General features: G+C 42.3%; 1 protein-coding gene across 2 annotated transcripts in view; it reads left to right on the top strand.

Annotated features, from left to right (window-relative positions):
• The window catches only part of cntn5 (contactin 5), a 116806-nt gene that overhangs the window by 57334 nt on the left and 43245 nt on the right, over positions 1 to 16227 (top strand). For both annotated transcript variants that reach the window (XM_046865003.1, XM_046865002.1), the window contains exons 5-8: positions 890 to 1065; positions 8481 to 8576; positions 13067 to 13270; positions 16057 to 16159. In XM_046865003.1, coding sequence (XP_046720959.1) covers positions 890 to 1065; positions 8481 to 8576; positions 13067 to 13270; positions 16057 to 16159 — 579 coding nt within the window. The remainder of the gene's footprint in view (positions 1 to 889; positions 1066 to 8480; positions 8577 to 13066; positions 13271 to 16056; positions 16160 to 16227) is intronic.

Below are 16227 nucleotides of genomic sequence, written 5' to 3'. Positions count from 1 at the left end.
TTGCCTACTAACGCCGAGGTGACTCTCAACGGCTTATTAGGCAATACCGGGGCCTTAAGTGATGCTGCACCTAGAGAGAGATAGCTGGCTAGTGTCGCTTCAACCCTGGGCATCTACATAGCCACACTACTTAAACCCTACTTCATTTGTGTACAGCGATGTTCATGGGGAGAAGGTACATCTAACGGGAATGCGGTTGGGAAAAAAATGGTGGTCCCTGGCAGGGAGGCTGTGATGTGGGGCGCAGAAAACGCTAATACACCTTACTGGGAGTGCACTGCTTCCGCTTCTCGTTTGGCCAAGCTATTTCTCGCTTGGACACGGCCCGTGTCACTACCTCCAGGAGCTCCTCGTACAGCACAGGCTGTGAGGAGTCTGTGGGCCCAGCAGGGGAGGCTGGAGAGGACTCATCCTTCTCCATGCTTTCTGCCAGGTCTGCCGGTGCCGCTTCGCCTTGAGCGTGCGTGGGGGGGGGTTGCAGGTGCATGTAACATTTTGTGTTTGGTTTTGACAGGACGTGGTTGAGCTTTAGTGAGTGATTGATATTTTTGAGATGAGATGTTGATCTGTTGGATAATTCACAGGCTGTAGAATGAAAGAAAAGCTGCTCAGGATAATTGATTCACTTTATGGTATTTGACTGAACTGCCAGACACTGATACAATTTAATCATGTCTCATAACTTAGATCAATATCACTGTCTAGCCTCCTAATGTATAATGCACCATTTCCTTTCAGACTGTTCAGTTTCCAGCAGTAGAGAAGTGTTTAGCATCAGTCAAGTGAAAAAAAACACTATTTTAAATAAATCAGTTTATATCAGTTAATATCAGTTTTTCAGTATTTTATTACAGCTGTTTTTTTGTCATAAACACTTTTGCATTTACAGCTGGATGATGAACAGAACCGATGTGGACACTGAGGCGGACCCACGATACCGTTTACATGATGGGAACTTAATAATAATAAATGCCAGCCAGGCCACAGATTTCGGGAAATACCAGTGCAGAGCCGAGAACAGCATCGGAGCGATCCTGAGCCGGGAAGCGTTCCTGCAGTTTGCCTGTGAGTAAAATTCTGTACATCGGTCTGCAATTAGGAAGATAAACTGTAAATCAAGACAATGGCAGATACAAGCTCTGTGTATCTACATGAACTTCTTAGAGAAAGTGCTTTTGGATTTAATGTTGAAAAAGTATAAAAGATGATTTCATTTTGCTTCTAAACACTTCTTCCTGCTCAGTTCCACACTGTGTTTCACAGATGAGTCATTTAGCAAAAATGTTCAGCTTATGTTTTCTTTAGATTTGCTTCGTTTAAACTTCATGAGCTCTTTCCAATGGGGAACAGGAAGTGCCATGGTTCCTTGGATGCATCTTTAAGAACAGGCCTGACGATCGCACCTATTAGTGCCCTGAGTGCTGTGGCTCACTGGCGAGCTCCAACAGAAAGCACATTTATTCCCACAGTAATCCTCTGGGCTTTACTTCAGAACATCAGCCACAAGCCAAGGATCAGAGGTCTAGAGGCACAAAGTGCAGAGAAAACACTCTGATGGGTTTTTTTTGCTGTTTCCTCAGAGCAGCAGCCTTAAAGGTCTTACTGGTTCTTCTACACAACAATCACTTACTGTTCCCTAAACCTTTGGATGAACATGGTGCAGTTCACCCAACACGTTTTTACAGGCGTGAAGGTTTGAGATCCGAGTCACTGCACTGCAGTATCTCTCTCTCTCTCTCTCTCTCTCTCTCTCTCTCTCTCTCTCTCTCTCTCTCTCTTTCTCTTTCTCTCTCTCTCTCTGCAGAATCAGACACCACTGATCTCACAGCCGACTGATTTCCCTGAAGGCTTTTTATGAGTTTGCTATCTCAGTCCACCTTTTATCAATTTGCTGCCAGCACTGGTGTTCCTTCTGCTATGTTTGGGTTTTAGTGGACTTTTAAACTCAGGAACTCAGGAACTCTGAAACTGTGCTGAAACACTTGTTTTATACATTTACACACCAGCTCATGTTTGCTTTTCAATGTGTTTTCAGTTTCTTGCAAATTTTTGGCTGCTTTGCCAATATTTCCGATGAATGCCCTGCTCCACTTTTGGAGACATCTCTGGCTTTAACCTTGTTTTTCTCTCCTTGGCAGGAACATTAGCAGTCTGTCAGACAGACAAAGAAAAGACTCCTGCCGCAAGAACCGCTGTGCATAACGTATGGTGAACATTCATCACCCTGTTGGAAACTTAAGGCTTTTTTCATGTAAAAAAATATTTTATGTCTGATTGGATGCTTCATCCATAGTGAACAGGAGATCAGATCTTCTGCAGTTATGTCATAATTAAGACTTTTATGTAAAATGCAAAAGTAACTTGGATAAATGAGTGATATAGATAATGTAGATAAAAGGCACACATTAAATGTTTAAGTATCTGAAACAGACCTGAACATGTTCTTTAGTATCTCTACTACATAATTACAGATTTAAATGATGAAGGTTCACCTTTGGGGAAAAGAAGAAGGAAGAAAACAGTACTGGATTTCTGTGTTCGTTATGCAGTCTGGGGTTCGTGTCCTTGTGACCTTTCAGGATATTTTTTGACATGAAGAGCTAGTTTGCAGACCAGGCTTTTTCAGGAGATCATCTCCTGAATCTGCAGAGAAGTTGGAAGATGTGACTTTAATAAAGAGCATCTGAGAGAAAGCAGAGCTGAAGAAATCAGCATGGGGTTCTTCATTACATTTCCCCTACCTCTAACCATCAATACCTGAACCATCAGGGGGCGAGGAAACGTTCACCATAGCGGAGAAGAATCAATCTGGACGTGAGGAGAAAGAACTGGGGGAGAGATGAGAAATATAGTGTGGAAGAGAAGAGAAGAGAAGAGAAGAGAAGAAGAGAAGAGAAGAGAAGTGAAAGAGAAGAGAAGAGAAGAGAAGAGAAGAGAAGAGAGCGTATTTCATTCAGAAGCAACACAATAACAGTATTAAGAATAAACATTAGAAATGAAGAGGATTTTAGAAGGAAACCTGTCAGAACTTCGCTGCCGCATCCTGAAATGTTTCTTTGTGAAAATCAAACAAAAATAATTGTGTTTTAATTCCACAGTCAGATCCAGACAGAGGATTATCCTAATGAGACAAACTTCAACTGATTTGTATTTCATTTCCTCTCTCTCTCTCTCTCTCTCTCTCTCTCTCTCTCTCTCTCTCTCTCTCTCTCTCTCTCTCTCTCTCTCTCTCTCTCTCTCTCTCAAAACACAATTCATCTTTTAAATTCATCTTTACCTGAAATATTTAAATATTTCTGCTGCAAAAAAACACCACAAACAATGACATCATCATCATCATCACCTTCATCATCATCATCATCATCATCATCATCACCTTCATCATCATACACTGATTCAGAGAAAACAGTGTGGAGCATAAACATCATCACCACGTTCTCGTAGCCATCACCTGTTCACCTGAATACTGAGCTCACCTGGATTGGATTTATCTCACCTGATCTCACCTAATCTCACCTGGACTGGATTTATCTCAACTGATCTCATCTAATCTCACTTGGACTAGATTTATCTCACCTGGACCCTGGACTCGCCTAATCTCAACTGATGTCATCAGGACTAAACTAATCTCAACTGATTTCACTTAATTTTACCTGGACTGGATTTATCTCACCTGGATTTGACTAATCTCACCTGGACTCATCTGATCTTATCTTATCTGGACTAAACTAATCTAACATGATCTCGCATAATCTCACCTGATCTCACTTGATCTCACCTGGACCTGTACTTAAACACTCCCTGCACACTCACAGGGCAGGTTGTTGCTCTGTTCCTCTGACGCAGTCTTTGCAGAGCTTTAAAATTCTGATAGCTCTCCTGTTTCTCCATAGAATTTCTGGTTTCCAAAACTAGCTCTTGCTCTGGCTTCCTTCTTGACCTTCTCCTGGACTCTGACTCTGAGACTGGAGGCTTTGATTGCTCAGCTTGCTTATAGCTGCAGCCTGACAACATGTCATCTGTGTAAAGAACTTCAGCTTCTGTGGAACTTTATTTATTTTATTTCCTCCATCTCCTCTTAACAACAACATAAAATCTATTTTCCCATTTAGACTACAGAACGTTTTATTGATTGGCTATAATTCATACGTCACGGCGGAAGTGAAGGGTCGAGGATCCAACACAGATATGGAGAATAAAGACGAGAAAGTGACAGCGATCAATAAGCAGCTCCACGACGAGACGCTTTCAAAGCTTTCAATTCGTTTCAATTATTAAACTTTATTATTTTTATCATCTCCTGACAGCTTGTTGGAGCTCGACCTCATCAGAACACACACACACACACACACACACACACACACACACACACACACACACACACACACACACACACACAGTGTCCATTTCCATAATGACACAGAGGGTGGAGTTCCCCAGTGAGGAACATAACCTGCTGCTGAGAACCAAACCTTAACACTGTCACATGATCACACATAGGAAACCATGACTTCATTAAGGTTCCTCGCAGAATCTAGGGTGGGCTCTGGAGATCAGCTAGAGATTTTTATTTTCTATATTTATTTTGAGTTCGAGGAAATTTTCATGAAATGTTATTATAAAGCACTATTTTTTCAGCAGCAGCAGTGTGAGATGAGTGTTAGAACATCTCCACACCTTCTACACGCCAAAACAACTACACACATAACATCTACATACACATACTATCTATACACACACACCCACACCCACACCTTCTACTCACACATCTACACACATAATATCTACACACACCATGGGTATATAGTAGAGATATGGTGAAGATGTGGTGGACATAAGGTGGAGATGTGGTGGAGATATGGTGGAGATGTGGTCAGAATGTGGTGGAGTTATAGGGGAGTTGAAGTGGAGATATGGTGGAAATGTAGTGGATATGTGGTGGAGAAGTAGTAGAGATGTGGCAGAGATATGGTGAAGATGTAGTAGAGATGTGGTGGAGATATAGTAGAGATGTGGTGAATATATGGTGGAGATTTGGTGGAGATATGGTGGATATGTAGTGGAGATATGGTGGATATGTGGTGGGAAGTAGTAGAGATGTGGTGGAGATGTGGTGGAGATTTGTTGGAGATGTGGTGGACATGTGGTGGAGCTATAGTAGAGATGTGGTTGAGATGTGGTGGAGATATGGTGAATATGTAGTGGAGATATGGTGGATATGTGGCGGAGATTTAGTGTAGATATGGTGGAGAGATAGTGGAGATATAGTGGAGATGTGATGGGGATATAGTAGAGATATGGTGGAGATGTGGTGGAGATATAGTGGATTTGTGGTGGAGATGTAGTGGATATATGGTGGAGAGATAGTGGAGATATAATAGAGATGTGGTGGGGATATATTAGAGATATGGTGGGGATATAGTAGAGATATGGTGGAGATATGGTGGAGATATGGTGGAGATATGTTGGAGATGTGTTGGAAATGTGGTCAGAATGTGGTGGAGTTATAGGGGAGTTAAAGTGGAGATATGGTGGAAATGTAGTGGATATGTGGTGGAGAAGTAGTAGAGATGTGGAAGAGATATGGTGAAGATGTAGTAGAGATGTGGTGGAGATATAGTAGAGATGTGGTGAATATATGGTGGAGATTTGGTGGAGAAATGGTGGATATGTAGTGGAGATATGGTGGATATGTGGTGGGGATATAGTAGAGATGTGGTGGAGATGTGGTGGAGATTTGTTGGAGATGTGTTGGAGATGTGGTGGAGATGTGGTGGACATATGGTGGAGATGTGGTGGAGATATAGTGGATATATGGTGGAGATGTGGTGGAGCCTCTTTAGTGCACAATAAAATGATTTTATTTTAGTGTGAAAAATAAATCAAACACCACCCACAGATGAGTGGAAATGGTGTGAAAGTGACACACACACACACACACACACACACACACACACACACACACACACACACTCCTGCGTCCTCTCCCATAATGCTCACACTAATGACCTTCACATCTCTTAGCTGGAGAATCAAGCTTTTTATAGCTTCAGCACAGTGTGTGTATATATGCGTGTTTGTTCACCATGCTGGTGTGTGTGTGTGTGTGTGTGTGTGTGTGTGTGTGTGTGTGTGTGTGTGTGTGTGTGAGTCAGGTCACTCTTAGTGTCAGTCTCAAGTCTGGATAAATGTGGAGGTTTGTGTTATGAAGGAGATCCAGTGTAAAACATCTGCCAGATCAAATATACGGATCAGGAATCAGAACTTCATAGCGGATCAGTCGAGGCCCGGGTTACCAACAACCACCACAGGTATCATTAACAACAGGGTACTGGTGTAAATTGGTCTGCTGTTGTCTGAAGGAGGAGAAGGAGAGGAGGAAGACATCTACAGAGACAGCAGGGAAAGGAGAAGTGGAGGAGAGTGGAGGAGAAGTGGATTAGAGTGGAGGTTCATGTTGTACTTTAAATGTTGGTACTATGACTGGTAAAGGGAGAGAGGGAGCTGATATGATGAAGAGAAGAAAGGTAGAGATGTTGTGTGTTCAGGAGACCAAGTGGAAAGGGAGTAAGACCAGGAACATTGGAGGTGTTTAAACTGTTCTATCATGGTGTGAATGGTTAGTTACTGTAGTTACTGAAGGTCTGCACATCTCCCTTATTCTTAAAAACCAGTACCAGCACACTCCTTCTCCATTCCTCAGCTTTATTCCCCTGTAGTTTCTGCAGGTCTTAACTTGTAACTACACGGGAATGAAGTTGATCAGTCACACCATGAAGTTATTGGAAAGAGTAGTGGAAGCCAGGCTGAGAGAAGAGGTGACCATTTGCGAGCAACAGTATGGTTTCATGCCGAGGAAGAGCACCACAGACACATTATTTGCTTTGAGAATGTTGAGGGAGAGGTATAGAGAAGGTCAGAAAGAGCTGCATTGTGTGTTTGTGTATTTAGAGAAAGCGTACGACAGGGTGGAGAGAGGAGGTGTGGTATTGTATTAGGAAGTCTGGTGTGTCAGAGAAGTATGTGAGGGTGGTGCAGGACATGTATGAGGACAGTGTGACAGCAGTGAAGTGTGCAGTAGGAACAACAGACTGGTTCAAGGTGGAGGTTGGACTGCATCAAGGATCGGCTCTGAGCCCTTTCCTTTTTGCAGTGGTGAACTGAGCTCTTTCCTGTTTTGCAGTGGTGATGGACAGGTTGACGGACGAGGTCAGACAGGAGTCTCCATGGACTATGATTTTTGAGGATGATATTGTGATTTGTGGTAAGAGTAGGGAGCAGCTGAAAAAGAGCCTGGAGAGGTGGAGATACGCGCTGGAGAGAAGGGTAATGAAAGTCAGTAGGAGTAAGACAGAGAGTGGAGAGTGGAGAGTGTGTTAGAGAAGTGAAGAAAAGAGTGCAGGCAGGGTGGAGTGGGTGGAGTGATAGCAGGAGTGATTTGTGATAGAAGAGTATCTGTGAGAGTGAAAAAGAAAGTTTATAGGACTGTGGTGAGACCTGAGATGTTGTATGGATTAGAGACAGTGGCACTGAGTAAAAGACAGGAGGTGGAGCTGGAGGTAGCAGAGCTGAAGATGTTGAGATGTTCGTTGGGAGTGACGAGGATGAACAGGATTAGAAATGAGTTTATTAGAGGGACAGCGCATGTAGGACGTTTTGGAGACAAGGTGAGGGAGGTAATATTTGAGATGGTTTGGACATGTGCAGAGGAGGGACATGGCGTATATCAGTAGGAGAATGCTGAGGATTGAGACACCAGGAAGGAGGAAAAGAGGAAGACCAAGGAGGAGGTTTATGGATGTGGTGAGGGAAGACATGCAGGTAGTTGGTGTGAAAGAGGCAGATGTAGAGGACGGGGGTATGGAGACGGATGATCCGCTGTGGAGACTCCTAATAAGAGCAGCCGAAAGAAGAAGAAGAAGCCAAAGAAGCAGAAGAAGAGTTGTGTTTGCTCAAATGAAGTAAATCGGACTCGTGGATTGAGTGCTGAGTGCTAATAGAAGTCAGGCGGTTTAGGATGTGTGTGAATGTGCAGGTGTGTGTTTCTTCATGTTTCTTTCTCAATCACTGACACTTAAGTCAGATTTTCTGAACATGAAGTTGCTTGGTGTGTAGATCTTCATCATTCCAAATGCAATGAAACTGTTCCTAATGTCTTCCTGAACTTGCATGTGGAGAGCTATGAAGGTGTTAATTGCTTTGGGCGAGTTTATCTGTTTTAAATACCACTCCTCACTGGAGGTCAGCTTCAGAACACTGTTCCCCTCAGAGCTGAGCTGCTGTGAGGAAACAGGCAATAAATCTGAGGAGGCTTCTGGCAGAGCTTCAGTTTCTTCAATACACAGCACTCAGCCTTTACTCTGCAGGTCAGCTTCATCCACTCAACCTCTACCAGTCATTCTAACACTGTGTGTGTGTGTGTGTGTGTGTGTGTGTGTGTGTGTGTGTGTGTGTGTGTGTGTGTGTGTGTGTGTTCACAGATCTTAGTGCTTTCAGCAGTCGAGCAAGAGGAGGCGTGTCCGTCAGAGACGGTCAGGGAGTGGTTCTGATGTGTATGCCTCCTCCACATTCTGCTGGTAAGCTCCCTGTCTCCATCTCTCTTTCCAAACTGCACCTACACACACACACTCACACACACACACACACACACACATTGTATTGTATGTGTGGTATACATTTTTAGTGTTGTGTGTGTGTGTGTGTGTGTGTGTGTGTGTGTGTGTGTGTGTGTGTGTGTGTGTGTGGTATAACCTCTCGGTGCAGTGCTGTAATGCTCTTTGTGTGTGTGTGTATGTGTGTGTGTGTGTTGCGTTAAGACTCTGAGTGAGTGAGAAGGTCGGTGTTGTTCAGGTTCTACATGAGTGTGTTGAACGCTGATGGAGTGCTGAGGAACAATGTTATCGTTAGTGCAGGAAAATTGAGGATAAAAATGTAGAAAAAAAAGAAAAATAGTCCTGCAGAAACGTCTCTCCTTCAGCCATGTGAGCTGTAAATCTCAGGTCCTGTGCTGACATGGTTTTTCAGTGTCTCCGTCTCTGAGACATGTTTATGTTTGGCAGGTCGTGAAGGCGAGCTCATCATCAGCTAATGCTTTATTTCTCTACCACTCCCAACACTACATCTGATGTATCCTGTAGGAGTGTGTGCGTGTGTGTGTGTGTGTGTGTGTGTGTGTGTGTGTGTGTGTGTGTGTGTGTGTGTGTGTGTGTGTGTGCACCATGCAGAGACCATGCATGTGACAGTGACATTTCATCAGCTGTAACTAACACTCAGTTAGAGGAGTGAGCAGGTCTGCTTGTTAAGTGATCCATCTCCATTCAGCTTATAGACCGTTTGGATGAAGCTTCAGCTTCAGGGACTCGAATTTACCAGATCATTAGGAATGAAACAGATTCTCACACAGACGATTATCTTCCACAGCGGGATCTGTGTTTCAGCATGAGCGTGTCTTCAACTCAACGTCTAATATTCTTCTCTAATGGATCGTTGTGTCTGCAGCTTCTTGTTCTTGACCTTAAATCAGCGATTATTTTCACCTCATCACCTCTGCTCTGCTGAACATCACATGAACATCTAAACATTTCTTCATCTGTATTTTATAATGAAAAATAAATGAAGAAAAACAGTCTTTTATTAAAACCAAGTCGTTTAAACAGGTTATTTACATATTTATTTAAAATAAATTAGGAATATGAATTATCTATTCCCTATACACCAACCCCTACTTTAGCTGAGAGAGAGAGAGAGAGAGAGAGAGAGAGAGAGAGAGAGATTAATTATATTATTCTGTAATAAATATTTGTCACTGATGAATTGTAAGTCCAGTCTTTAGGGAATAAGAGGCTCAGTTTCATGCAGTTTGAGGGAAATAGTCGATGGTGGATTGGGTTATGAGTTCCTGTTACACACTGAAGATCATTTTCTTGAACAGCACATTTCCCACGAGTACCACAGCACACTGTCAATAATTACAACTATTTATGTAATATTGACAAACTTTTTATCCATTTATAGTTGCATTTCATTTTGCCATTGTACACGCCCCATTCAATAAGGTGTGACTTTGGAAACGATAATGTTTAGAATAAGTCTAGGATTCAGCAGCGTCTGCTTGAGAATCATTTGCAGTGTAAAGGTTTGATCTGATTGGTGTTTAGCTGCAGCAGCTACGCTTGATGTTTAGAATATAAATGTGTTGTTTGTGTGTTTGCTTAGATCCTCCTCAGTCCCACAACAACACAGGTGGCTAGTTCTTGTTTTCAAACACAGCTGTGTGACTGTAGTAGGTTTTTTCTTATACAAGGGTTAGAAATGAAATTAGAAACTACAGTGCACTCTATCTCTCCATCTCTCCATCTCTCCATCTCCCTGAATGAAAATAAAATCCATGTTTGTTTTTCATTCATAAAGTGAAAAGAGTCACAGAACATCAAAGAAAACTTGGTCAGATTTATCTGAAACACTTCTTCTTGCTTCCCCGTGTTGATTTGAGTCTGTTGATTTCCTGTAGCAGAGGTTAGAGGGAGAAACACTGCTGAATTCCCCAAATGCAGTGTTTCCTTTCAGGACCAGTTGAGACCATTATGGGAACTTCATGAGCAAATCCAAGAGCAACAATAAAGTTGTTTCAAATTGTTCTCTCATCAGTCATCATACGGAATGTGTGTATAATTTCCAAACTGAATGTATCTACTGTTTAATGAAGAAGACTTGGTATAGTAAAGATTTTAGTTCAATAATTACACTATCACCCACAATCCTCTTGAGGGTTTTTGTATGGAACCATCTTTAGGAGCATGAGTTACTCTAGTCAAGAGACTCCAAGTAAAAGTGGAGAATCAGGATGGGCCAGAAAGGACCAGAAGAAAGACGTATAATCAGACGGCAAGGATAGATGTTTTTTTTTAGCAGTCATCCTGCAGTGCTTTAAGATGCTGTAAATTGTTAGCAAAGTGCAAGCAGGAACTCTGGCAGGAGCAGGAGTAGGAACTCCGGCAGGAGCAGGAGGCATGGGCAGGAGCAAGAGCAAGAGCAGGAACTCTGGCAAGAGCAGGAACTCCGGCAGGGGCAGGAGCAGGAGTAGGAACTCTGGCAGGAGCAGGAACTCTGGCAGGAGCAGGAGGCAGGGGCAGGAGCAAGAGCAGGAACTCTGGCAGGAGCAGGAACTCCGGCAGGAGCAGGAGCAGGAGTAGGAACACCAGCAGGAGCAGAAGCAGGAGTTGGAACTATGGCAGGAGTAGGAGCAGGAGCAGGGGGCAGGGTGTTTGCTGAAGAGCTGGAGAGCATTTGCAATCTAATGACATTAAGAACAGATGAAGGTAACTTGTGTTGTCCTGTATGTATGTGTGAACCATAAATACAGACAGATTCAATCCAAGCAAAAATCATAAAGAAGTAAAGTAAATGAAGCGTCCAGAGAGGAGATTCTCCTCACTGTGATGAATGTCACTTCTCCTGTATTGAAGTTAGACAGCGCTGATCTAAGGCACTAAATGAGTATTTTTCTCCTGCCAGACTGATTTATTTGCTGTACAATCCTTGCATGAATTTCATACACCATTGCTTTCTTCTGCATATCAAGTGTTGTCAAAGTCCAGGTGCCTCATCATCTGTGTGGTGATTAATCAGAGAAACTGCGGCCTTTTTTAAGAGATTCACATTCAATTTCCCAGACATAGGACCCAGTGTCACTTAAATAAACAATGAATATTTATCTCATAAACAAAACTCCTTCATGAATGCCATCAACAGAGAACGGCAAGTACAATGAGTCACACTGCTTTATGAGTTTAAATCTTGTGAACTCAAGTTGTTGTGCAGTTTATTCTCTCCAGCACTCAGGAACAGAGAACTGGGGCTTGTGAAGGTAAACTAATTGTTCATTATTGCTGTGTGATTGTAATTTCTCATCACAGTAGGAATGTTCTCAGATCTCTCCTGCATCCTGTCTTTCACTCTCAGATAAATATTCACCCAGCATTCAGGATTAAATGCTTTGTGAAGACTTCTGCAGAAAACAGAGAGCAAATGCTGATCATGTTCAACAACTTGCATTCAAATGAAGAGGAACAATCAGGAACGTCACATGAACAACATCAAGAGCTCACAATTCATTAGTGAATACATATAAGTGTAATAATAAGGATTTTATGATTTTTGTTTGTTTAGATTTGATATTTATTGTAAGATTATTTGAGACTCTCTGGTTTCTTGAGATCCAGCTCATCTTCTTTTGAGTTTCTGCCTCATGTCAGATAAATAAAAGTGAAAACAGTATCGTGTTGACCTTTCAGTGATTACAAATTATTTAAAATTTCATTTCTACTTTATTTTTCACAATCATTTTGTTCATGGTTCTAAACCCTCCTCTAAACTATTCAAGCACTCATAAACTAATCACCTCCAAGTGTATTTATGGATGTTCAAATAAATTCCATTCAGAGCCTCATTTTCAGAACACGCCCAGATAGTAATTAACCTTACAGGCGAAACTATAACAGCTGGAATCCATCACCACATCACTGTTTTATACACACACAATTTTTGTGGTCACTTACAGATGTGTGTAAATATTTGATAAGTTTTTCTGCAGGAAGTGTGAGCTTCCAAATCCGAGTCTCAGTCAGAATAATGTGTTTAATCTCCTGGCAGTTTCCTCTGAGCTTGTGGATGATGTAGATAATGTGGTGGCTGTAAACTCTTCACACACTCTGGTTTCTTTGCATCATGTGTTTATGATGTCCACATTTAAGTCCTGCAAGGATTTGTAATGTTTAATGGTCAGTATTCAGAGCTGAACATTTCTCTCAGGGTTAGGGTTTTAAAGTTCTGAACACAGTGATCTCTGAGCCACAGCACCTTCTCCCCATCAGCTTATTTACTACAGTAACATAAACAAAGTACATGCGAGAGAAAAAAATAAAAAAGACTTTTATAGCATTACAGTCAGACACTTCTGGGCTCAGGGTTCAGCATTAAAAAGACCTGCTATAATGAGAGAATCAAGAGAGATGTTCTTCATGAGGTCACTACTCATCTATCTCACCTACACTCTGACCCTCCTTAGAGATTGTCTACAGCTGGGTATTCAACGAGTTTCCATCTTTTGTGGCTGAAGACAGTCGACGCTTCATCTCGCAGCAGACAGGAAACCTGTACATCTCCAAGGTGCAGCCCTCAGACGTGGGGAGCTACATCTGTCTGGTGAAGAACATGGTGACCAATGCCCGGGTCTTGAGTCCTCCTACACCACTGACACTCCGAACAGATGGTGAGATCAAACCCACACCCATACACACGCACACACACACACACACACACACACACACACACACACACACACACACACACACACACGTGCGCACACACACACACACACACACACACACACACACACACACACACACACATGATACTGGCTCTCAGTTAATACTCCCTGACTGCACTGAAGAACTTTTCATTCATCACAGCTCAGTGGTTAAATGTTAATCTTCTGATCAGGCTGTGAATCACCTCTGCTGGGCCCTTCATCATGGCCTCATGTTCTCAACTGCTCAGGTGTCCAAATGAGATTGTGAGAAGGTCTGGAGAAGATGCTAAATTGTGTGCATCAGACAAAAATCAGGGTGTAAATAAGATACCTATGGAACTGAAATAACAGGATTCAGTTCATACAAGAACATTTCTGAACTCCTTCAGTTCAGCAGCTCGAGTTTCCAGCAGTGAACTTCTGTATTACTTTCAGTGTTCCAGTTTGAAGCACATCCATGTTTGTAAATTATTCAGCTGAAGGAGAACACAGGACCAGCTACAGGAGGTTTGACAGGTTCTTCAGAACCTTGAGGAGTTGTGTGTATGTACAGTGTGAAAGTCAGAGGACAGTTCTTTGCTTCTTTGTCCTCATGGTGCTGGTGTTTTTGTGAAGGTCAGGTTTTTTTGCTGCACTAACAGAACACTAAAAGCTTCTATACTGCATTTTAAAAACAATAAATCAAACTATAGCGTTTTCACCTTCACTGCTCTACATAACGTGTGAAAAGCTTTATTTATTTACAGCTGCTCTTAAATGTGAAGAATGAAAAGCATCGGCTGAAGAAGAAGAAGAAAAAGTTGTCAGACATGTTTTATGTTTAGCTTCAGGGTTTGTGTCTCTGGTTACCATCAGCTCCTGTGTGAGTGGCCTCCTGGGAAATCATCTTCTACAGTGATATTAATCGAATCACTGGTCCTGCTCATGAATAAGTTTTGGATCTTTTTTTAGTGTTGTCCCAGGAGCTGATCAGTAGAACCTGAATCACATGCTGAAGCTTCAGGATATTTTCTTCTCTGTGGAGTCAATGATGAGTTTCAGCACCTGTAGCTCAAACATCAGCGTTCCTCATCTCTGTGCAGCTTTTCTGGAAAAACCTTGATGGAGAGAGACAATCACTGATGTCTGGAGGTCATTGGGGATTATCACACACACACACACACACACACACACACACACACACACACACACACACACACACACACACGACAAATCCTTATTTATTGCAGGATTCAAATGACCTTGCTGAGTGGAACCCACTGAGTGCATAGCACATTAGCATTCGACACCTGATTTGGTTTCTCATTAAAAAAACAGAGAGGGATGGAGAAAAGAAACCAGATGGATGTGTGTGAGCTACAGGTTGGTGAAGTGCTGCTACTAAATGTCCTTGTGTAAACAGTCTCTCAGGCGACATGTCACAGAAAAGCACATACATTTTGCTCTTTTTTAAGAGCAGCTTCAGGAAAAGTTAGTCACCCGGAAAAACAAACATAGCTGATGGGACTCTTTATACATCCTGCAGCTCAACTCATGTATTATCCTGCTGCCAGACCTTCTGTGTGGAACCTTCATACCATTAGCTGCCTAAAAAACTGAAAGTGACTTAGATACCAATAAACTCAGCGCACTGACCGCATTTCTCTCACTGCAATGCTAAAGTTATTCCAGAGTTCCTCGTCTCTGCACTGCTAGAAATAAGGGGTTCTTCATGGGTTCCTCATGGTTTCTGTAAATCAGTTAATGTTCTCATTATTATAGGGTTCATGATAGCTTTCTCCAACATTTTTTTGTTGTAGGGATCTATGTTTTCTCCCTCTGAAAGTGTTGATGAATTTTCTATAAAAGCAGATCTGAGACCATCCTGCACCTCTCCGACTTTATTCTGCTTCTGCCTCTGACACAGAGTTTATTTTTTTAGAAGAAACTGCAATCATTGTTTGTTATGAGTTTAATGGATTACTTTCTGGAACAGAGCAGAACGAGTTTGGTTTAAAAAGGGCATCAGTAACACCATCCATCTTCAGAAATGCTTACAACGAGGCCAGGTGTTTCGCCCTCCACACTCACCTTTCACAATTAATCCAGCCTCAGCTACAACTTTCAAATGAATTAGTGTGAATTACAGCTTCTGCAGTGTGGAGATGCAGGAGAGTGAATTTCTGTGTAAAATCTCCAGCAGCTGGAATGTACATTGTTGTTACAGGTTTACTTTTGTAGAGCAGCTTCACCTCTGTCCTTCCACCTCAGATCTTAATCAGACATCTGTACCTCAGGGCATGGGCTTCATCTTCATTGTCTCACCGCTCATGTCTTCTGATTTATCAGACCTCTCACACACTCACACACACACACACACACACACACACACACACACACACACACACACACACACACACACACACAGAGTTTTACACACACACACACACACACACACACACAGAGTTTTACACACACACACACACACACACACACACACACACACACACACACTCGCACACAATTTTTTTACAATAATCATCATCATCCTTTTCCGCATTCTGTTATCACTGATTAATGAGTAAATTTTTGGTTTTATCTTAAAGCTTCAGCTTCACTACTGGAAAGAGAACTGATGTAAATGAGGAGAGGAAGAGAGAAATATCTGCTGTAGTGGAGATAAAACTCAGAATTACCTCTGATTACTCTGTGTGTGTATCTGTGTGTGTGTGTGTGTGTGTGTGTGTGTGTGTGTGTGTGTGTTCTAGGTGTAATGGAAGAATATGAGCCCAAAATTGAGGTACACTTCCTTCCTACAGTTCTGACAGCTAAAGGAGAGACGGTACGACTCGAGTGTTTTGCTTTGGGAAAGTGAGTTTTACTCTTTATTTCTCTCCATCCTCTCATCTCCATCTCCTCATCTCTCTCTCCATCTCCTC

Source organism: Silurus meridionalis, chromosome 13 (assembly GCF_014805685.1).
Source record: "Silurus meridionalis isolate SWU-2019-XX chromosome 13, ASM1480568v1, whole genome shotgun sequence".
In the NCBI taxonomy this organism is placed as follows: Eukaryota; Metazoa; Chordata; class Actinopteri; order Siluriformes; family Siluridae; genus Silurus; species Silurus meridionalis.
Note: the sequence above shows the minus strand (reverse complement) of the source record. Positions and strands in the feature narration are given on the sequence as shown.